The sequence below is a fragment of the Monodelphis domestica genome, chromosome 1 (assembly GCF_027887165.1).
Source record: "Monodelphis domestica isolate mMonDom1 chromosome 1, mMonDom1.pri, whole genome shotgun sequence".
Classification (NCBI taxonomy): domain Eukaryota; kingdom Metazoa; phylum Chordata; class Mammalia; order Didelphimorphia; family Didelphidae; genus Monodelphis; species Monodelphis domestica.
In genome coordinates, this window is record NC_077227.1 from 255,266,391 (window position 1) to 255,291,079 (window position 24,689).

General features: G+C 38.8%; 1 protein-coding gene across 1 annotated transcript in view; it reads right to left on the reverse strand.

Annotated features, from left to right (window-relative positions):
• BATF (basic leucine zipper ATF-like transcription factor) overlaps positions 1-19,685 on the reverse strand; it is a 43,589-nt gene extending 23,904 nt beyond the window's left edge. The window contains exons 1-2 of the mRNA XM_001367605.3: positions 19,277-19,685; positions 13,084-13,188 (exon numbers count right to left, since the gene is read on the reverse strand). Of these exons, the coding sequence (XP_001367642.2) occupies positions 13,084-13,188; positions 19,277-19,375 (204 nt within the window). The 5' untranslated portion in view covers positions 19,376-19,685. The remainder of the gene's footprint in view (positions 1-13,083; positions 13,189-19,276) is intronic.
• Between the last annotated feature and the right edge of the window lie 5,004 nt (positions 19,686-24,689).

The following is a 24,689-nucleotide window of genomic DNA, read 5'->3' on the forward strand; positions in this document are numbered from 1 at the left end:
CTTCAAAGCAGAGCTAAGTAATTGCCCTAAGAAAAGAAAATTATTTAAGCAAAACAAAAATAGCATTTTTACCATCCTCTAGTAAACTGTAAGAGACACCATCGAATATCAATAAAAAATAATTCATCTGAGAGGCAAAACATGGCATAATATGAAAGAGAGCTGGTCATGAAGACCTGAATTCAAGTCTAACTTCAGATAAATCCTGGAAGTGTGACTCTTGGCAACGGACTTGAACTTTTAGGCTCTGGACCACTTTCTAAGACTTAAAGATGTAGAACAGTTGCTGAACTGCATGGGTCCAAGTAGCTTCCTCACCAATTTCCCTACATCAAAGAAATCAAAGATCTCAACAACAGCCAAAGTTCATCTAGGGATGAGCTAAATTACGTTTTGTGTGAAGAAATGATTGCCAAAGCAAATCAGGTGTTAAAAGGTGGAAAACATTTCAGGAAACAAGTCTGGTTCAATTAAGAAAAACAATCATTTAAATACGTAAACTATTTGAGTTAAAAAAAATAACAACCATATTAATGGCACAGCAAGGTGTCTGAGTGGAAAGAGAGTCAGGCCTGGAGAGAGAAGTCCTGGGTTCAGACTTTCTGAGTTTAAGTCTGACCATAGATACATAGATACATAGGGACCCTGGGAAAATCACTTCACTCTGTTTGCCTTGGTTTCCTCATTTGTCACATGAACTGAAGAAGGAACTAACTGGCAAACTCTTCCAGTATCTTTGCCAAGAAAATACAAAATGAGGTCATGAAGAGTTGGATAGGATTAAACAAGTCTTTTGGGGTAGGAATTATCTGACTTTTTACTCTATATTCCCAGGACTGAGCACAGTAACTTGTACACAGTGGCACTAAATAAATGCTTGTTGAATTGAATTACTAGTCCAATCCCCTAATTTTATAGATAGGTAATCAAGGACCAGCGAAGTCTTATAAAACCCAGAGTCATCTAGCGAGGTACGCCAGAAGTGGGAGGGATAAGAATCATCTCAGTGATTGAAACCATCTTTAAAAATAGTTTCCATTCCAGTAGTTACATTAATTTATGTTCTCTTTCCCCTAATATCATTTTAAATTAATAAGAGTTTATTGAGCTTTGTAAAAAGCCACATCATCAGTTGTTGTTCTTTGTGTCCATGGACTTTTTGTTCATGGAATTTCCTTGGTAAATACTGAAATGGTTTGGCATTTCCTTCTCTAGTGTGTTCCCATTTTACAGAACAGCAACTGAGGTAAATAGGGATTAAAGTGACTTGCCCAGGGTCACACAACTATTAAGCATCTGAGCCAGGGTTTGAACTTGGATTTTTCTGACAACAAATTTAGTACTCTATTCACTGCACCACCCAGCTATCACAAGTCATCAGTAGAGAAAGATTTTATGGACGATCAGGAAAAAGGGTATAGCCATTCATATACAGGACACCCACAAAGTCTTTTAAGATTTACTAGTTTAGGGGTCAGCCAAGTGGCTCAGTGGATTGAGAATTAGGCCTAGATGTGGGAGGTTCTAGGTTTAAATCTGGCCTCAGATACTTCCTACCTGCATGGCCCTGGGTAAGTCACTGCCTAAGAATAGTATGTTCTTCTGCCTTAGAACCAACACACAGTATTGATTCTAAGACAGAAGGTAAAGGTTTTTGTAAAAAAAGATTTATTAGCTTAAAATTAAATTTCAAAAATTTAATCATATACCATAACTTTGGGGTATTTTGAATTATCATATATCTCAAAATTCTTCCTAATTGAATGAAAGAAATAATAAGCTATCCCTTTATAGGTTGGCCAAAAAGTAGAGTCTTTCAGGATTGTTACATAAAATTCTTACTACTAGGGATCTAAGATCAGTTTTGGTGGATCAGGAATATGTTGAATTAAATATTCAATTTTAAAAGTTGCTGATCCAATTAGGCTGAATTACATTTTTAAATTTAAAATTAAATTTTAAAAGTATAAATTAAATTTACATTTACATAAATAAATAAAAAATTAGATTAAAAATTTAAAGTATAAATTTACATTTTAAATTAAAAAAAAAAGACAACATGTCACCACTTTGGTGCCCTTTTAGTGTTCTGGCTCTGTGGCAGTCCTAGGCTTGACTATGAAGCACATGCAGAGCAGTACAATGATGTCATAGCCTCTAACTGCTTAGTGCAAAGGTTTCGCAGCCAAGGCTATACACAAGAAACAAAGAAAAATTACATGGAATAGAAAAAAGAAAATAGAAAAGGAGAAGCTTTGATTAAGTACCTACTGTGTGCTAGCCACCATGTTAACCACTGGGGATACATAAAGAGGCAAAAGACAGTCTCTGCCCTCAAGGAATTTATAATCTAATGGGGGAGTGTCAAAAACAAATATATACAAACAACCTACATACAAGATCAATAGAAAACAATTAAGAAAGGGAAGGGTTTAGAATTAGGTTTGGGAAAGGCTTCCTGGGACTTGAAGAAAGCCAAGAATGGTAGTTAAAGTAAGTACTAAGAGAACTGAGGGAATAGAAAACATTTGCTGGTTGGTCCAAGAAAAGTGGGTCTAAGGGTGTTGTAGACAATAAAGCTTTAATTCAAATATATAACTTCAAGTTCCATCTGAACTGACCCCCAGACTCACCCCTTAGCTCTTCCCCACTAACTCAGCATTTTGACTTTACTCTCTTCTCTGCCCCAACTTTTTGTTGTTGTTTTTGAGTTGTTTCAGTCATGTCTGACTCTTCCTGGTCCTATTTGGGGTTTTCTTGGCAAAGATGTTGGAATGATTTTCCATTTCCTTCTTTAGTGTGTTCCTCTTTTACAGATGAGGAAACTGAGGCAAACAGGGTTACATGACTTGCCCAAGGTCACACGGCTAGTAAGTGCTTGAGGTCAAAAGTGAACTCAAGTCTTTCTAATTCTGGGTCCAGTGCTCTATCCACTCTTCCTCCTAGTCCTAAGTTTACTATTACAATAAATCGGTTGTTTCAACTAGTCTCCTACCAAGGTAGTTTCTTCTTTCTAAATGAACACTTAAAAATCACTAAAGTTTACAGAGAGATTATCTAGATCTGTGACCTTAGACAGCTCATTTTACATCCTGTCCCTGACTTCCCTGTCTTCCTTTAAGTGTCAGCTAAAAATCCTATCTTCTACAAGAAGCTTTTCCCAATCCCCCTTAAGAGCTTCCTTCTGTGATTATCTTTCTATATTTCATTTTAGTCTTGTTTGTGCCTAGTTGTTTGCATGTTGTCCTCCTGATTAGACTGGGAACTCCCTGAGGACTGAGACTCTGGTTGTTTGATGGAGTTTTATTTTTATTTTGCTTTTCTTTGCATTTCCAGTTCTTCACATAGTGCTTGACACATAGAAGGCACCTAAAAATACTTATAGATTTGATATTGATTGACTTTTAGTTTCTTTACTTGTAAAATGAAAAGGTAGGACTAGTTGATCTTAAAAGTTCTTTTCTCATGCTCATTACTTTATATTCCCATTTTTTACAATGGGGAGAGGTGAGCTACATCATTCAGGGGAGCCAGGTAAAATACTGCAGAGCCTGCGGAAATTTACCTGTGAAGCTACTGCACAGACCATCTGACGAGACACCAAGAGACTTTCAGTAAGGTATAATTGAAGGTAGCTTCATAAAAGCATCTCCTAAATAGAGCAGAAGTTGGGCTGAGATCACAAACTAACATTGTTTGAACACGTTTTATATTGAAATGAAATCTATAAAGTGCTGATCTCCTAAAATATACTTTCCCCAGAAATTGGTCTTGAGCTGCCATCAGTAGGACATGCATTTCTAGAACAATCTTTTTAATCAGTAGTAGCATCACTCACCTATACTCTTTTGGTCCATTCTCTTTATGATCAACAATATGCAATTCTGTATATGTTTGAATGTGATTGTGTGTGCTCAACTCAAGCATATCTCCCCCAGGTCATACACAACTGATGTAGGAAAACCATAAAGAAGCAACAAAAAGAACATTCAAGACCCTGTGAGACCACACTATGTTAGAGATAATATGCTTGATTTAAAGTCAAGAAAACCAAGCCACAAATTCTGCCTATCAATAGGTCAGCCATTTTAGTACTTATGGATGATGTATTTCTAAGTCACTCATTGTTTCTCAGTCTCCATTTACCCATCTGCAAAATGGGGATAACAATAGTACCCATGTCACAGTGTTCCTATAAGGATTATATGAGATAGATCATATGTGCCCCCTGCCTTAAGAGACACAGTAAAGCCAGAACATTCTGGGAACCAGTCGCAGTCACTAACACATGTAACTTCTCAGAGTTCCTTTCTAAAACATTTGTTGCTATCTAGTCAACATAGCACTTTCTTGCAAGGCACTGAAATTCCAGAATGCAGAACAATGTATGTTTTAGAAAGAGAGTCTAAGAGACTATGTATAATATAAAGTACAAAGTATAAAGTATAAAGTACAAAGTATAAAGTATAAAGTAATGGTTCAGAAGATAGAGCACAGGGCTTGAAATCAGGAAAATTCATCTTCATGAGTTTTAATCTGATCTTAAACACTTAACAGATGGGCCACCCTGGGCAAGTCACTTAACCCTGTTTGCCTCAGTTTCCTCATTTGTAAAGTGAGCTGGAGAAGGAAATGGCAAACCATGCCAGTATTTTTGCTGAGAAAACCCCAAATGGGGTCATGAAGAATTGGACACAACTGAAAAATGACTCCATAACAACAACTGAATGTCAAGGTCTTGGGGACTGGTTCATGTAGAGTTCAGAGACTGGTATGTCCTGGGCTAACAGGATTGTATATATATAACTTTGTGAACCTCATAACAGAGTTAAATATATAACTTTGTAGACCCCAAGATGTTACGTATAAACATCAGCTACTATATTTGAAGAATAGAAATACAGCTGCAAAAGAGAGATGAGGCTGAGACTCAGGGGAAGTGGGTTTTAATGCTGGTTCTACCCCTACCTAAGTAGAGTTGTAAGTTACTTCCCCTGGTTAGATTTTGATTCCCTCATCAGTAAAATGAGCAGCTAGGGTCAGACATAAAATTCAGTGCCTGTCTGAGAAGTCCAAATGGGAAATGTACATAAGAAAAAGTAAACTTAATGTATAAGACACAGCTAGAAAGTTCCCAAGAAGAACAAGAAAAGAAATACATTGTGGAATAGAGAAAGTGATAACAGGGGATCCATTCAATGAAGCAAGAACCAACTCCATGCTGTCCGTAACACAGAGATAAATGGTGAAAATAGTTCTGGATTCTTCTTAATCTCTGTTTCCACTGCTTCTAAAATAGATTGTGCAGCAAAGAGTTTAATCCCAGAGTCTAAGATATAAAAGAAACCAAACTGATAAGACAGAAGAATAAATATAAAACAAACAAAAAAAATTTAACCCGGCTAAATACCTAGAAAAAATATTCCAAACATGGATGGCATTATTAGGATTATTGTGAAGGATGACCTAGTTAAGAAAGATCTTTGCCACTCAAATATCTTCCACCTCAAGATGCTGTTGTTGTTCATGGATGGTCATAGATGAGTCTTCCTAGCTGCAGACCCAGTGCTCTATCCATTGTGCCACCAAGCTGCCCAGGTTGCTAATCACAGAAATTGAATTAGAGCTCGTAGGGATTTTAAGATGATTGAGTTAGTCCCATTACATGGAGGGGAAAACCAAGGTCCAAAGAGGTTACAGCTACTGCCATTAAGTTTGCTAGATACTTTACACACATTGCACAAAAGATTATCAACCTCCTTTTCCCTTTGTTAGGTACACCTTTCAGAGATAGTAACAATATTCTTTCTGACCTCTGAGTAGAATCTTTCCACTTACCCTTTATAACTCCTGCTTAAGTTTTCATCTGTTTTCCTTAGCAGATTAAGGATGTACTAAATTATCTCATTTGAGCCTCACAACTTTGTGAAGCAAGGGTGTCAGATACTATTAGCCCTATTTTACCAGTGAGATAACTGGGTCTTAAAGAGGTCATTTGGATAAAATTTGTATAACCCATTTAATAATGTATAAAAATAATGTTTTGGGGGGGGGAAAGGGGGAAAGGAAAGGAGGAAGGGAAACAATTCAGCTCTTATACCTTCAAAAAACTTACATAGATAGGGGCAGCTGGGTGGCTCAGTGGATTGAGAGTCGGGCCTAGAGATGGGAGGGCCTGGGTTCTAATTTGATCTCAGACGCTTCTTATCTGTGTGACCCTGGGCAAGTTACTTAACCCCCATTGCCTAGCCCAGTATTGATTCTAAGATGGAGATGGTTTTTTCAAGGATTTGGCTGAGAAAAGGAGAGATACATGATATTTGCTGGGATGGTGAGGTCTTGTGAGAGTTTTATTAAGAATAGGGAAGGTATGGCCAGCTAGATGGCACAGTGTTTAGAGTGCTAGACATGGAGTCAAGGAAAAATTATCTTCCCAAATTAAAATCTGGCCTCATATACTTACTACCTGGATGACCTTGGGCAAGTCACTTAACCATATTTGTCTCAGTTTCCACATCTGTCAAATGAGTTGGAGGGTTTTAAATTTAAAAAGAAAACTTACATAGAAAATTGTTATTACATGCAATTGGTAAAATAAAATATCTTTACAAAAAATAAGAGAGAGAAATCATTTGTCCAAAGTCCTGTAGGTAGTAAATAGCAGAACTGGCCTGAGAGGAAGTAAAGTGAGGTGTTGGCAAATCAGTGGTGTTTGCAAAAATTTTGTCTTAATTTTATGACTTTATATACTGTGAAAAACCAAAGGAGAGAAATCACAGCAAATAAAAGACATCTGGTCTCCTATCTAGAAACAAAGCAAGAGTCAGAGGAAAGACATCTCCTCCTTTGCAGAATCAGGATAATAATAAAAGTCACATTTATTTCATGCTTTAAGTGTAAGTTTAATAAGTAATGCTCACAGCAACCTTTAAAAGTAAGTAATAAAAGCATTATTAAACATTTTACAGAAGTGAAGGCTGGGGCTTAGAGAGAGTAAACAATTTGCTTTCATTACACAGATAATACAGAGACGAAGTTGGTCTCCTGACTCCAGACACTCTCTGGTCTACTAACCTGCCACATATTTTAAAAATGTGATGCAATTATACTTTAGATGTTATAAAAATTTAATAACGTAACAATATTTCTCTGGCTTCAGAGGGCTTATTTTGACCATTATCTTGTCTTCTTGGTATAGAAGTCTGCCTTTTAAATTTTATTTTATATGTGTGGTTTTATTTTGATTCTTAAAGAATTCCTGATTAGAGTCAAGAAGAGATGCATCAATACACAATTTCATTATCTTATGAAAACACTTGTGCTATTTTTAAATAAATGAAGCACTAAAGGCAAGGAGTAAACATCTAGAGGGACTTGTTAACAAATTATGATTTTTTTTTTTTAACCCTTACCTTCTAGCTAGAATCAATACTGTGCATTGGTTCTAAGGCAGAAAAATAGTAAGGGCTAGTAGGTAATGGGGGTTAAGTGACTCGCCCAGGGTCACCTAGTCAGAAAATGTCTGAGGCCAGATTCAAACCTCGGTTCTCCCATCTCTAGGTTTGGTTCTCAGTCCATCATGCTACCTAGCTGCCTCCTATGTGATTTCTATTCATAATGTTAACTCTACTTATCAACAATTGTCCAGACTCACTGAATAATTAGAAATTCAATGTTGGAAGAAACTCCAGAGGCCAACTAGTCTAACTCAGGCCTGATCAAGAAACCCCACCATGGTTTCCCTCTATGTAGTCATCTAGCTTTCACTTTAAAACTTGTAGTGAGAGGGAGCCCACAAAGAAGAGCCTGCTCTTTTGGACAGCTCCTATTTGTTAGGAAGTTTTCCTTTTTGGCCTAAATTTTCTCTTCAGCTTTTGCCAATTATTCTAGATGTGAAATTTCTGGCCTTTCCAATAGATTATGCTTGGATTTTTGTGCCTCAGTTTCTTCTAAAAATAGACTTGTTGTCACATAGTTCAGTCCTCTGGAGTCAACCAAAATAAATCTGATCTCTCTCCCATATGACATCTCTTCAGGGATTTGAAAAGAACAATGATCTCTTACCTTCCACCTACCTTAATCTATTCTTCTTCATGCTAAATAAACATGTGCCATTTCTCCCATCAATCCTTATCTATCATAATCTCCAAGCCCTTTGTCATTTCTCTAGATTTCTCTGAATAATGAACTTCTTAAAAGGTCATATCTAGTTTTCAGCATGATATTCCAGATATGGTTTGACTAGAGCAGAATATCACCACCCCATCTCTGGAGCTTCTGCCTATTTTGGGGCAGTCTGTGATTATGTTCGTTTCTTCAGTTGCTGTGTCACACTATTGACTCATATTGAATTTGTGGTCTGCCAGAAAGGTTTTCATTTCGTCGGAGAACTAAGAACTACTATAGTATGAAATGGATGATGGTGGGAGTAGGGGCATGGGTGACTAGGAATGATCAAATAGGTAGAAGGAAAACCAGGAGAGAGCAGTCATGAAAAGCCAAAGAGGAAAGAGTATCCAAGAAAGGGGAATCAATAGTGTCAAGGGTGGCAGAGAAACAAAGGAGAATAAGAACAGAGAAGATTTGGCAAGTAAAAGTTCATTGATGACTTTGGAGAGGGCTATTTTAGTTGAGTGATCAACCAGATTTGAGGGAGTTAAAAAGAGAGGGTGAGGAGATCAAATGTAGATGGTTTTTTCAAGGATTTGGCTGAGAAAAGGAGAGACACATGATATTTGCTGGGTTGGTGAGGTCTTGTGAGAGTTTTATTAAGAATAGGGAAGGTATGGCCAGCTAGGTGGCACAGTGTTTAGAGTGCTAGACATGGAGTCAAGGAAGAATTATCTTCCCAAATTAAAATCTGGCCTCATATACTTACTACCTGGATGACCTTGGGCAAGTCACTTAACCATGTTTGTCTCAGTTTCTGCATCTGTCAAATGAGTTGGAGAAGGAAATGGCAAAGCACTCTAATATCTTTGCCACGAAAACCCTAAATGGGGCCATGAAGAAATGGACATAACTGAAAAATGACTAAAAAACAATAAATTAAATGGATGATACCTAAAAGAAAGTGGAGATATCTCGAAAGAGTGGGTTAAGTATTTTGATCTCTAGTGGCTAATGACATTAATAGGCCAAGTCCTGGTTTTACAAACCAATATCTTATCAGAAGGAAAAAATTGTTGCAGGTTGCTCCTTTTTGTGCTAACTTCCCAAGTAATCAAAGCATCAGGTGAGGAAACTTACACCTGATGTGTTTCTTTCCCAACATAATACTCTTTTCAAATCATTTTTCTGTATTATGAGGCATTCATAGACTTAGAGGTGGAAGGGATGTTCGTGGTTTTCTAGTCCAATTCCTTCATCTTATAGATGAGAAAACATGCCCAGAAAGATTATATGATGTGTCTACGGTCATGAAAACAAGTGACAGATCTGGGCATTAAATTCATACCCTATGGCCCTAAAGCTGGTGTTCTTCCCACTATATCACTATTGTCCCCCATTTTGTGGGTGATAAGAATGAACCAGGAAGAAGAGGGAGCAGGTAGACTTGATGGGTAAAGGGATGGCAAAAGCAAGGAATTTATTTGGACACAATCAATATGTACTGACTTAAGGCATCTGAATTGAGAAATGTGTCCTTTACTATCAAGCAGATTCAAGACCTAGCCAAAAGGCTGGGAAATTCCTCAGAAAGAATAGAGCTTTAGGTATGTTCCTGATTTTACTACTCAGTAGCCAAAAGGTAAATAAATATATGAGGAAGCGACTTTATGATTTAAAAAATCAACAGATATTCACCTACTCTGGACTCAGATATCTGGGTACATTCTCCATTCCCATTGAAGTTTGCTTTAGTAGCATTATTGCCATCAGAAGCAAGATTACTCAATCTTGGAGAAATTGGAGCTCAAATCAATGGAATCTGAGGCATATGTTGGAGTTAGTCCAAATGATAAGTAAATGCTTAGGGATAAATAGAGAGCAAATTTGTTCAACATGAAGGGAGACTGTGGGGTTGTGAAAAGGACATTAGTCATGTGGTTATAAAATTGAGTTTATTTTTACCTAGCTCAATGGTCCTGGGCTTAACTTTGATGTGTCTGGGTCTCAATTTCCTTAAAATGAGGTGTTTGGACTCAATGAGCTCTTAGATATGTGTCTATTATTCCATTCCAACTAAGAATCTACAAATTCCCGAAAAACAATTTGGAATTACACCAAGAAAATGATTAAATGTTAATTCCCAGAGATCTTACGTCTAGATATAACCAAAGGAGGTCAAAGATAGAAAGGAAAGTCCCTATATACACTAAAATATTTCCAGGAGAATTTTTGTAATAGGAAAGAAGTGGAAAGAAAGGGGATGATAAGCATTTATCAAGCATCGACACTATGCTAAATGCTTTATAAATATTCTCATTTAATCTTCACAATGATTCTGAAAGTGCTGAAAGAACATCATTCTATGGTTGAGGAACTGATGCAGATAAAAGTTAAATTATTTAAAGCTGGATTTGAATTCAGGTCTTCCTGACTCCAGGGCCAAATATTCTACCTGACTACTGTATAAAAACCAAGGAAACCAAAAGAAAGAGTACTAAGGGTTAGTCTTCCTCAGAAGTTGCTCATAATCAGGGTACAACATTTGTCTCTCAAAGGTTCTAAGACGGATTTTAATAAAGAATCCTAAATGCTTGTCTTCTGACCCGAAAAGGATGGGGCAAACACAAAAGGTTCACAAATTCATTTCTTCCTTCCTCATCAGCCCTACCCTTCCTTCAGTTTCCTCACCATGCCCCTGTCTAGGCACCCTTCCCCCCATCACCTCTTTCCCAGCACTCCTTAATGTATCATCTCCCTCCATGAGAAGGTAAGCTTCTTGAGGGTAGAGACTATCCAATTTGCTTTCATCTGTATGTCCGGTGCTTAGTATTTGCCTGGGATAAAATACACCTTAGTAAAGATCTATCTCTGTCTAAAAAAAAAAATGTAACCCTTACTTTCCATCTTAGAATCAATATGATGTATTGGCTTCAAAGCAGAAGAGTAGTAAGGGCCAGGCAAAGGGAGTTAAGTGACTTGTCCAGGGCCACACAGCTAGGAAGTGTCTAAGGCCAGATTTGAACCCAGGGATGCCCCTCTCTAGGCCTACTACTCAAATCCACTGAGCCACCCAACTACCCCAAGTGGCAATAGTTTTTGAAAGCCAGGTCTGGACAGTTGTCCAGGAAAATGTCCAGTCTCCAACATCAGGAAAAATCAAAATTACTTGACAGTTCAAGAAAATAATCTGAGCTTAATTAGATAATTCTCTGAGTGTGGGGTTCTGCATTTCCTCCCTGGAGATATGAGCCACTCATTTATCTCCACTTCAGCCCCAGCCCTTCCATTCTGTTCTCTATTTCTTGGCAGGTCAAACTCATTGTGATTGAGACACCTATGAGTAGGTGCCAGTTCAACAATCCAGCCCTGTTTTTAGAAGATGAACCTCATTTCTCCACTTTCCTCTACTTGTATGTGCCAGTCCTTTCCAGACTATCTTTCCCACACATTAACACTGCCATGCTAGGCACTGGGCAGACAGCAGTAAGGGTGAGACAGTCCCTGCCCTAAAGGAGCTTACATTCTACTAAGGTGAACCCATATGTTCCCAGAACAAATTAAAAACAGGACATAACCTAAAAGCATGCACAGTGATTAAGGAGGGAACTGGGTACTAAAAATGGAGTCGTAGGGAGAATCAGGAAAGGTCTATTGATTGCTGTTGCGTTTCCAGGGGCTTTATATGAAATGTAAATGTATTCTTTGTGGTTATAAATATAGAGAGAACTATAGGGAGCTAGAGTTGTGTGGATTAACATATATAGATTTTTGAAAATTAAATTATTTTTAAAAAAAGAACAAAAATCTATTTTCTCTCTCTCCACTCCATACCTTTTGAGAAAAAATCCATGTTTCTATTGATCTCTATTTATGGGGATAAATACAGATATTTGAGACAAAAAAGATAGAAAAATATATTTATATACTGATATATAAATGTGCATGTATATACACACTTAGCAACTAATGAAGACTGCTTAAATTGCCTCACTGACAGTTATCAATTCAACAAACATTTATTTATTCACCCATGCCTTCTGTCTTAGAAGCAAGAAGAAATATTGATTCAAGACAGAAGAGAGAATCAGGGTTAAGTGATTTGCCCAGGGTCACACAGCTAGGAAGTGTCTGAGGCCAGATTTGAACCCGTCTCCAGGCCTAACTCTCTAGCCACTGAGCCACAAAACTGTCCTTAGACAAACATCTATTCAGAACCCATTATGGGGGTGTAGCTAAATTGAAGATTATCTCAGAAGGAAGAGCTAAGTTTAAGGTGGACATCACAAGGGTGTGATGGAGTCAGCTGAGGCCAATTACTAAATTTGCATTTACAGCTCAGAAATGAACAAATGTTACAAATCAGAATTTGACTTCTTCTTCTTCTTCTTCTTCTTCTTCTTCTTCTTCTTCTTCTTCTTCTTCTTCTTCTTCTTCTTCTTCTTCTTCTTCTTCTTCTTCTTCTTCTTCTTCTTCTTCTTCTTCTTCTTCTTCTTCTTCTTCTTCTTCTTCTCCTTCTTCCCTTACCTTCCATCTTAGAATCAATACTGTGTATTGTTTCTAAGGCAGAAGAACAGAAGGGCTCAGCAATGGGGGTCAAGTGACTTGCCCAGGATCACACAGCTAGGAAGTGTCTGAGGTCAGAATTGAACCAAGGACTTCCCCATCTCTGGGCCTGGTTTTCTATCCATTGAGCCACCTAGCTACCCCCAACTTATTCTTTAGAAATTGCTTGCAATTTAGAAAATGATGGATAAAATGTTAATAATTAAATTTAAGATTAAACTTTAAACTGAATTATGGGGTTTTGGACAGATGATTGTTAAAAAATTTCCAGCATATCTCTGACTAGGAAAGACTCTTTGCAGAAGATGATATTTTGAGCTGAGATTTGAAGGAAGTTGGAGAAGATTAGCAGGAAAAGAAGATAATTACCTGGACTAAAGGATAGCAAGAGAAGCTAAAAGCACTCACCAAATGTAATGTGTCTGCTTTCTGTGTCTGTCTTTGTCGACTCTTCTGAGCAGCAATACGGTTTTTCTCCCTTCTCTGAACTTTCCTCACGTCATCTGAGGAATCCTGAAAAATCAAGAAGGTTGCAATGAGTGAGCTTTATCATCCATTCCAGGTTACTTGGAGCTCTCTGCATTATTTATTCAATAAACACCTATTGAGTTCCCAGAACTTTTCCAAATGCTTGAATCCTGCACCCTTTCTCAGGAATTCCCACTGAGAGGTTATTGTGATGATCAAGGGAGAAAAAATACATGTAAAGTCCTTTGCAAATCCTAACATGTATGTATGGAAATGTCAACAATATATAAATAGGAATACCTTCAATTATCTAGTGGTTTCTCTCGTCTACAATTTATTTTTGTGGTCTAATTGTTTATCACATCTGACTCTTCATGACCCCTTTTGGGGTTTTCTTGGCAAAAATACTGGAGTGATTTTCCAGTTCCTTCTTCAGATCATTTTACAGAAGTGGAAGCTTAGGAAAACAGAGTTAAGTGACTTGCCCAGAGTCACATGGCTAGTAAGTATCTGAGGTCACATTTGAACTCAGGAAGATGAGTTTTCCTGACTTTGGGTATGGTGCTCTCCATTCACTATGCCATTTACAATTTATCTAGAATAAAGCAAAAAGTCTTCAGACACTCGCCTGGGCTAGTCTAGGCAAATCGGCTAAGGCTATTGCTGAAAATCCCTGACCTTCCTTTTTTTGTTCCCTTTCACATTTCTTCTTCCACCCCTGGTTCCTCATGCCTTTAATTTTACCAGGACTTTCTGTTTATGTTCTCTGTTTCTCATCTTCAGGTAGAATCCTGGGCCCCAAATCTCTTTCCTCATCACCTAGCCCCTATCAAAATGTACCTGCTTTGTATTCTGACCCCCTCAGATGATGACTAGAGAATCTAGTAAACTGAAGTGTTTAATTGTGCTAATGGCTGAATGAGTTAATCTTACCTGGGGAATATAGGTTTTATGGCTCAGAATAGTACACGAGATTTAGAGTAAAAGATTTGGGTTTGAATCTCGGCTCTGTTACCTGTTAGCTACGTGATCTCATACAAGTCATTTAATCTCTTTGGAACTCAGTTTCCCTTATCTGTGAAATGAAGTGGGGCTGCATGCTTATAATAACTGCTACTGTAGAGACTAAGCTGGAGTTCAAGAGTTCTGAGCTGCAATAGGAAAAGAAAATTGGATGTCTGCACTATTTCCCCTACCTATATAATCCCTAGAAGCAGGGAACTATCAGGCTGCCTGAGGGGAAAATCAGCCTAGTCAGAAATGGAACAGATCGAAGATCAGAGCAATGCCACAATGAAGCATCAGACTTCTAGGACTTTTCTTTCTGACCCAGTGGATAGATAACCTCAGCCGGAGGTAGGAAAAAATCTTCTGGAGTTAAAAAGTGATCTCAGAGGGACTCATGAAAAAGAACACTATCTACATTCAGAGGAACAATTGTGGGAGTAGAAACACAGAAGAAAAACAACTGCTTGATCACATGGGTCGGGGGGACTATGACTGGGAAAGTAGACTAAATGATCACCCTGGTGCAATTATCAATAATATGGAAATAGGTCTTGATCAATGATACATGTAAAACCCAGTGGAATTGTGTATTGACTATGAGAGGAGGGTGAGAGGAAGAGAGGGAAAGAACATGATTCATGTAACCAAGGAAAACTATTCTATATTAATTAAATAAAATTTTCCAAATTAAAAACAAACCAAAAAAACTCCAAAGTGACCTAAGACCCTTGCTATACTGGGTAACCCTGGGCAAGTTACTTAACTCTCTCTGCCTCCGTTTCTTCATCTGTCAAATAAGCTAGAGAAGAAAATAGCAAACCAATCTAGTATCTCTGCCAAGAAGATCCCAAGTGGGGTCACGAAGAGTAGGACACAAGTGAAATGACCAAACAACAAAGCCCCAGATTTTACAGTGGAGAAACCTGAAGCCCCAAAGAAAAGTACTTAGCTAAGGTCACACAGAGCTAATAAGCAATTGACACAATTTGAATCTGACTTTTTTAACCAGACTCTACTCTATGACAGAACTTCTAAATCATCCTTTTCCCAGTATGACAAATCTCCTTCCAGAGGAGATAATGGGATTCCATACTCTACAGTGTACTCCCCAAATCAGAGGGACACCTAATGTGAGAGAAGAGAACACAGTTGTCACAGAGTAACAGGCTGAGAGAATGTTCTAGTTATTCGAATACCAACCTATTTCAATACCGGCGCTCTTCCAAATAGTTCTCAGAAAACTCTAAAGGGTGTAGAGATAGGGACATGACCTGTGATTTCACTGGTATAGGGAACTCCAGGATGAGGAAACTTCCTCTATCAATGCAAGTCAGCACCTTTTCAGTTACTTCTAGGCTTAGAGAGTTGTCTGGGGCATTAAGAAGGTGATTGATTTACTGAGGTATCTGTCTTATAGCTGGCATGTGTCAGAGTAAGGATTCAAATCTAGGTCTTCCGGGCTCTGAGACTATCTCCACCATGCCAACGTCTCCCAAAGGGGAGCGAGGCATTCATTATGTTCTGCTTTTCAGAATAGAAACAGAACTCCCCAACACCCTACCTCAAAGACATGTAAAAATAGAGCAGATGCACCCCTCAGTGGATGGGGTACACCAGCACAATCCTGCCTTGAGGAATAGAGAAACTGATGGTACCTAGAAGTCCCTGAGATATGCTCCAAGAACCTGATTTTTTAAATTATAATTGGGTCATAGCAGATAGAGTACCAAGCTTGGAATTGGGAGGATCTGGGTTCAAATCTGACCTCAGACCCTTCCTAGCTGTGTGACCCTGGGCAAGTCTCTTAACCTTGACTACCTAGCCTTTGCCACGTTTATGTCTTAGAATTAATGTTAACAAAGATGGTAAGGGTTTTTAAAATTTTTAATAAAAATTATAATTCAATAATTTTAACAGTTTACATTTGTAAGTATTTATTTTTCATACATTGTATCAATTCCTATATACCAGGGAGAATTACTTTGTATTCCTGCATCTGGAATCTAGGTCAAAGAAGTTGTCTAGTCTGCTACTATTTTCTTTCTCTTTGGGAATCCCAAAGAATGTCTTCCTTGTTAGCTGAATATGGCTAATGAATGAAGGACACTAGGGTTCTTTTCAGGCATTTGACCTGTCTACCTGTGGGGATGGGGAAGGGTTTATAGGTTGATAGACTATCTCTTAATTGGCTATCACCAATTAAAGATGTCTTGGGATAGTCAAGGAAGGAGCTGAATAACAAGCTCCTAACAATCTATTTATTAGACTGTCTGATTCAACTCGGGTCTTCCCTGGTTGCAAGAGAGGCACGGAGAACTATATCACTTTTATTTTTTGTGATGCTGGGCCTAACCAATAAACCTGATAAAATCAATAAACTGATATTCTTACCTAAAATCAGTCTCTCAAGATAATTTCAATCATAACACATTCAATTTTAAGGTTTACAAAGTACTTTCCTTGAAACAGTCTGGTGACATAAATATTGCAAGTGTATGACCATTTTACAGATGAAGAAACTAAGGTTTAGAACAATTACTTTAGTTGCCTAATTCATAAAGCTAGTATCAAAGCTGGGATTTTCATCTGGCTGTTGATAATATTTTCTTTGTTATCCTCATTTCACTTTTCATAATTTCCTGTAGGTCTTTCCATGTTCTTTAAATTAAAATCAATTTAAAATACTTTTCTCATATTTCCTAAAGGTTTGAGGGAAATGTCTTCTAATCCTTAAGTCACTCTACAAAGCTTAGTTATTTTTATAACATAGCCATGGACACACACACACACACACACACACACACACACACACAAGTCCACTCTCCTCTCTCCCTTCAGCACAGCACTAATGAAATATATGATCTTTTAATCATAAGAGTAAAGAGGATTAAAAATAATGATTGCATCACAGCTGGCTGACAAGGCCAGTACTGTTCTTCTGTACAGACAAAAGGCAGGGGGGGATGTGGTTAGTAGACAGGTTCAGGGCAGTGGAGAAAAGCCGGAAGCTTCTGGCCAAACTTTAAATCTCCCAGGCCTGGAGATGAGTGTTGGGTTGGGTTATCTGAAGCATCTATCTTCCTTCCAGCTCTCCAGAACAACCTTTACACACACTCATCCCCAGAACTTCCAATCCAGTCCTATTCAATGGGGTGGATGAGTTGCAGCAGCAGCAGCTGAATCTCCTTTCTCCTTTCCTGATGGCAGTCCAGTCCCTGAAAATAATTAGCCCCTTCAGAACTTCAGGCCAGAAGCCCTTGGGGTCATTATCTTTCTCCTAGCTCTGTAGATGGCATGGACACAGTATTGATTTTTAATTATCTTTTTGTTGTTCAGTCGTGTCTGAGTCTCCATGACCCCATCTGGGGTCTTCTTGGCAGAGATACTAGAGTGGCTTGCCATTTCCTTCTCCAGCTCTTTTGACAGATGAGAAAACTGAGGCAAAGAGAGTTAAGTGACTTGCCCAGGGTCACACAGCTAATAAATACATCTGAGGTCCAATTTGAACTCAAGACTCAGTACTCTATCTACAATGTCACTACTTGTGTGCCCAGTTTACATCCTCTTGGATCATCCCAATTTCATAATTTGACTTAGGTTTCCTTTGGTTCAACAACTTAAAATAGGGTAGTACTGTGGAAAGCGCAAGCATCTCTGAATAAGAAGGCTTTGATCTGATCCCCGATTCTGCTACTTTCTAGGTCTGTGATCATGGGTCAGCAAAACACTTAAATTCTGAGTCCCAGTTTCCTCTTCTGCAAAATGGGGCTGATACTAATGCTTGTGGGAGCCAGCCTTTCAGGCAGGAAGATCTGGTCTCACGCTGATGGGATGTGGAACCCCAGGTGAATCATTTTCTCAGTGTCTCTAGGGCAGCTCTCTAAAACACTACATTTCGAAGAAGTTGCTGATCGGCAAGTGCAGAAGGATTTTTTAAAAAATAACTCTTGTGCTGATGAAATCATCCAACCAAATCAAAAAAATATCGCCAAAAAAAAAATACTTACACTACCTACCTCATAGGATTATTACAAGATAAGCACTCGTGGTAAGCTGCTATTATTAGCAAATGAGATAATGTTGGTAAAGCACTTAGCACAGTGTCTGGCACTTAGTAGGCACTATATAAATGTTAGCTATTATTATTATTAACCCCTTACCTTCCATCTTAGAATCAATACTTTGTACTGGCTCCAAGGCAGAAGAGTGGTAAGGGCTAGGCAGTGGGGGTTAAGTGACTTGCTCAGGGCCACACAGCTGGGAAGGGTCTGAGGCCACATTTGAACCTAGGACCTCCTGTCTCTAGGCCTGGCTCTCAATCCACTGAGCTACCCAGCTGCCCCCAGCTATTATTATTATTAGTTATAACTTATACTTAACTCCCCTATTAACACTAAACCTTGGGGCAGCTAGGTAGCACAGTGGATAGAGAGCTAGTTCTGGAATCTGGAATCCTGGGTTCATTTATTTTCATTTTAAAATTTAATGGCAACTTTCCACCTAAGTTTTCTTAAGTTTTATGATTTATATTGTCTCCCTCCTCACTCCCAGAGTTGACAAGCAATTCAATCTCTGGAGTCCTGGGTTCAAATTTGGCCTCAGGCACTTTCTAGCTGTGACCCTGAGTAAGTCATTTAACCCCAATTGCTTAACTCTTGTCCCTCTTCTGCCTTGGAACCAATACTTAGCATTGATCCCAAGACAGAACATAAGGGTTTAAAAAAAGACTAAACCTTTCATGACATCAAAGAGCCCTTTAATCCTCTGCACAGACCCAAACACGTTCATTCACCATCTCTTCATTCATGCTCTTTCTTTCCTAGAAAGCTTTCTGGAGCAGACACCATGAGGGTAAAAAGAGAAGGGTTAAAGGAGAGGGACACGATAGCGGGTACTATTAAATAAAGTGACTTTGGGAGAGGAGGTGACACATCCCTGAGGCAAACACCTCCAGGAGGCCCAAGCCCAAGTTCAAAGAACTCAGATGTGGCTCCTTGACTCACGCCCCATCCTTGACCACTGAGCCTTCCTGCTGAGGCATTTGCAGAGGGACTCCTAAGAGGGTCCACCAGGAAGGAAGAGAAGCCCTGGGGTGGAAGGGCAGGGAGAGGGGAGAGAGACTTACCTGTTTATTGCTGGGTGGAGGTGACCTGCTGAAGCTGGAGTCGCTACTGTCAGAGCTATGAGGCATGGCTGGAGTCTCCAGGGGTTGGACCAGCTTCATCCGCTTCCCTTCCAGCCGGGGCTTCCTCTAGCTCTCTAAGCACCAAGCTGCCTTTCTCCACCACTCATGAGGTCACCAGCCCACCCCCTTCCTTGGATCCTTCTTCGTGCTTGCCCACCATGTACCTCTGGATCCCAGGGTCCTCTTCTCTCTGCAGCCTGGCCACACTGCACCTAGCAGTGACATAGTCGCTGACTTTTGGGGGCCTGCTTTCTCACTTGTGGTTTCTGGTAAAAAAAAATAATAATGGAGAACTCAAGCTGGAAGTCACATGGGCGGAAACTTGAGTGAACTACAAGTTACACTAATGTGTGAGAGAGAAAAAAAACACATCGGGGAAAAGACCTTTAAAATAGTCTGAAAATAAGAAGAATAAGAAAAAAACCCAGATACTGCCAGGCAGTTAAAAGGCAGAGAAACTGGTTTCAATTGAAAACGATAAAAGAACAGAGAGGGAAAAAAAACAAAATGAGGTGGGAAAGTCCCCACATAGCTCTAGAGAGCTAGTCCTCTCTCAAAATGGGGAAAGAGATATGGACACTTGGAAATAGTTTCTGTTGTCACCCAATTTGACTTCAAACCAAAATAAAACAGCAACACTAGGATTTCATTTTGAGTTTTGTTGTTGTTGTTTTTAGCAACTAGAAGTCTGGAATACACCCTACTATCACATTAAGAGGCAAAGTGAGGGAGAATAGTTGGGTAGAGAATTCTGAGTGAGGACTTGGAGGGAAAATTATGATACTGTATGCACTGGTGGCAGTTCATATCAACCCAAATAGTTATTAAACAAATGTAGGTAGTCGGGTTGTGGTTCAACATGGAACTTTCATCAAAACATTTAAATTAAATGATGAATTTAAATAAAAATGGGGGTAGTTAGGTGGTTCAGTAGATAAAGAGCCAGGCCTGGAGATGGGAGGTTTGGGGTTCAAATCTGACCTCAAATACTTCCTAGCTGTGTGACCCTGGGCAAGTCATTTAATACCCATTGCCTAGCCCTTACCATTCCTCTGCTTTAGAATCAATAGGGAGTATTGATTCTAGGAAGGGAAAGGGTTAAAATTTTTAAATTAAAATAATACATATGCTCCATTTTCCATTCATGGTCTTTTCCCTACCCAGGTCATAATCTCTCCCCATCTGGGGTTGTTTTGGTGGCAAAATGACATTGCTGGACTAAATAACATCAAAGATTCCTTCAAGAACTGGATCTATTACTCCGTGATCTTCCATGCCACCTGTCAGCCAAATAAAAACTAACCATAGGGCTGCCACTGCATTCTTGATATGAAAGTTAGCCATCTGTTGATTTGCTTTAATTAAGTGTGCTTTTTTGTTACAAGAGTAGGTTCTCTTGGACAAGGGAGGAGAATCACTGGGGAAGTGGCAGTGTTTGCATGGTACTTGACACATAGTAGATGCTTAATAAACATTTAGTGATTGTTCTTAAAAGAAGTATCTATAAATATTTCTTTTTAAAGACAAAGAAAAGAAATGAAATCTGAGCCCTAGTCTGAATGGGCATAGAACTCTAGCTCCTCGAAAATAATTTGCTCACTACTTTTTGGATTTCAGAAAAGATTCTGACGGTATCCTCAGGGAAAACCAGCCATATACACATATATGACATTGAACCTAAATTCCCTGTGATTTATCTGGTCAGTCATTGTTGTTATTGAGTTGTTTCAGTCACATCCCATTCTTGGTGACCCCAGTTGGGGTTTTCTTGGCAAAGATACTGGAGTGGTTTGCTCTTTTCTTCTCTACTTCATCTGACAGATGAAGAAATAAAGGCAGATAGGGTTAAGTGACTTGTCCAGGGTCACACAGATGGTAAGGCCACAGCCCCAAATAAAGACGATATTTAAGGCACACTAAATCTCCTGCATTACTAACCTCTCTCCTTGTATAAGAGCTTACTTTCCTTGACAAGTTGAATGCACTCTTCTTGAGGATGCAGAGTCTTTTGGTTTTTGGCCCTCCTATTATATACCCAAGGTTCTTTGTACTCTGATTATTTGTTTATTTTGAGGGATCTCACCTATAATTTCATTGGTATATTAAGTTCCCAGTGAGGAAATTCCTTCATGTGGATGTGCAACTGTTCTACAACCTACTGGTCTTAGAGATTTGCCTGGATCCCTGAAGGTTAAATGACTTATTGTCTGTGTTGGGTCTCACCGCCAGTAGGACTTGAACTCAAGACACACTGAGTTAGAGACTTATTATCTTCTTTCCTTTACCTTTTCCTATTTCTCCTTAAGCTGCCTTATACCTATTTTGGGCACTTGACAAGTATTTGTTGAACTGACTTAAGTAATATTGTACTTCTTGGAGCCTTTCAACTCTTTGAACAGCTCATGACTTCTCTGATATGCTTAGTATAATACCTACTGTAATACAATAATCTGAGACTAACTGTGTGACCCTGAGCAAGTCTTTTGACCTCTCTGAGCATCACGGTCCTCCTCTGGAAAAATAGGAATAATGATAGTCTCTTACATAACTCACAGGGCTTTGTTGACCTTAAAAGGTTTTATGATTGTAAGCTATTGTTATTATCATCATTTTCTTTCTCTCTGCGCCATCTTTATTTGCTCAAAAGCAAACGATTGGATGGGATGAGGACCAGCAAATAAAAATGGCGGACATTTGTATAGGATTTAAGATTTTGCAAAATGTGTTACATACACTGTTCCCATATCTCCAGTAGGATTCCATGTCTTGCATGGCCTTCTGTACTTTATTTCATTTGACTGGTATGGACCCAATTCTTTCCTAGTCCTCAGTATTCCAAGTCTAAGAGTTAACAGAGTCACACCTAGCATTCTTCTTCACTTTTTTAAGCCTGCTGTAGTGAAAGGAGGGATATATGTGAGTTTGAGGATGAGCCCAAAGTGAAGTACTACAAGAGGCTACTGGTGCGAATCTCATTGTCCAGTAGGATACTTCTCCATTGACTTTAGATGTTTCAGGCAACATCAGAGTCATAACTTGGATTTTCCCTACGGTGTTGGTATAAGGGTTCCTGCTGGCCCTATATTGAGAGGTCCTTTGACGGCTAACATGACTCTCCCACTCTCTTGAGCATCCCTGAGCTTCTATCCCCATGGTTCTATATGGCTGGGATCCCTTTCCAGGGAACACCTTCCTAGCACCTCCCTCACCTCTGCCTCCTTTCTGGGGTTAGTGGGTGCAGCCAGATTCTTACAGGGAGGTTGGAACCTCTCCCCAAGGACACCTCTGCTCAAAACAAGATGTCCTGTTATTAAACTCCTAAAATAAATTTGCTCTTGGTACAAAAGACCAAGAAGAAGAAAAGGTTCCTGCAGTACTTTCTAACTTTCAGATTCACTGATTCTGAGCTATGGAATAATAGTAGAGGTCAGTGAGGTGGCTCAGTGGATAAAGAGCCAGGTCTTGAGAAGGGAGGTTCTGGGTTCAAATGTGACCTCAGACACTTCCTAGCTGTGTAACCCTGGGCAAGTCACTTAATCCCTACTGCCTTGCCTTTAGTGATCTTCTGCCTTGGAACCAATACACACTACTGATTCTAAGACAGAATGGAAGCGTTTAAAAACAGATAGTATAGGGGTCATACTTCCTATATGTCAAGGTAAATACATTAACTCCCATTGAAAACTGAATGTCTTTCATTGTGGTATATGGAAGAGCTGCTACCTTTGAAGTCAAGGATGAGTATCCAGATCCCAACTATGTCACTATCTGTGTGACCTGGAGTATGACACTTAACATTTCTAGACTTCATTTACCTCAACTGTAAAATGAAGAGGAGTCTGTGTTGTGGACTGGAAATCAGAGACCTGAGCTATAGATTCACCTCCTTCCTGTCAATTAATTTCCTCCCTGATCTTGGCTAGATCTCTTCGCTACGTTGGCACTCAGTTTTACCATCTATGATATGAGGAGTGAACTGTTGTTCTTCAGTAGTTTTTGTCACATTTGACTCTTCGTGACTCCATTTGGGGTTTTCTTGGCAAAGATACTGGAGTGGTTAGCCATTTTCTTCTCCAACCCATTTGACAGATGAGGAACCTGAGGCACATGGGGTAAAGTGACTTACCCAAGTTCTCACTCAGGTGGATCTCACAGGAAGGATCTGATTGTAAATGTCTCATTCATTGGGTCAGGCGGGAAAGTCGTATCTGGATCTCAATGGTGCACATAAGCAGTTTATCATATTTACTAGCCAAGTTTGGCTCTAAATGTTGGTGAGAAATTAAGAAAGGACAATCATAGTGATAGCTTCATTTTACTTTTATTAGGACTCGAAACAAAGTCTTTTGATGAATATACCATCTCATTTTAGATTTTTTTTAAGTGTAAATATAACATAGGAAATAGAATTTTATTTTTGGTTCATGAATAATTAGTGAAGTATAAGTTATGTATTTACTTTTTCTGTTCTGTATCCATGGATGTTGGTCCATATTAAAAGCTGTCAAGTCACTATAAAAAAAGAAAGTGAATAAGTATCAAGGCCAGATTTGAACTCAGAAAGATCGAGTCAGGCACAGGGCTCTATCCACCATCTCACTCCACTGTCAGATGAACTAGATGGTTTCTAAAGCCCTTTTTATTCCCGGTTTGCTAAGAACTTAGTCATATTACTTCCATAATAAACTTGAAGAAAATGAGAGAAATACAATATTGCAAAATCATGGCATTAGGGAAATTTCCTTTGCAATCTTGATGACAGTTACATATAAATGGTGCTTTAAGTGCAAGAAAGGAATAAATATAATGTCTGTGTAGGATCTTATTTCCTTGGTTGGCTTGCTTAGCAAATCCTTTTCTCACAACTAGATAGAAAAAGAGGGAAACTTCTATCTAAGCTTCGCATGAACCATCATGGATTCCAAGTCACTATAATAACAGCTAATATTTAGATAGTATTTACTATATGCCAATGCCATGCTAAGCACCTTACAGTTATTATCACATTTGATCCTCACAACCCTGCAGAATAGATACTATTATCACAGATAAGGAAACTGAGGCAAAAAGAAGTTAAATTACTTGCCCAGAGTCATATAGCTACTAAGTAACTGAAACTAGATTTGATCTCCAGATCTGATGCTCTATCAATTGTACCACCTAGCTTCCATAAAACTATAATCTGAATGAATGAGGGCATGTATAATAAAGGAAGAAGCAAGTAAAGTCAGTCCTCCCAACCTTTAGTTGGATAGAAATAGAATCACAAAATGTTAGCACTAGAAGGAACCTTGGAGATCATCCATCCTTTATCTTTCAGAAAGAAAGTGAGGTTCCCAGAATTAAAATGATT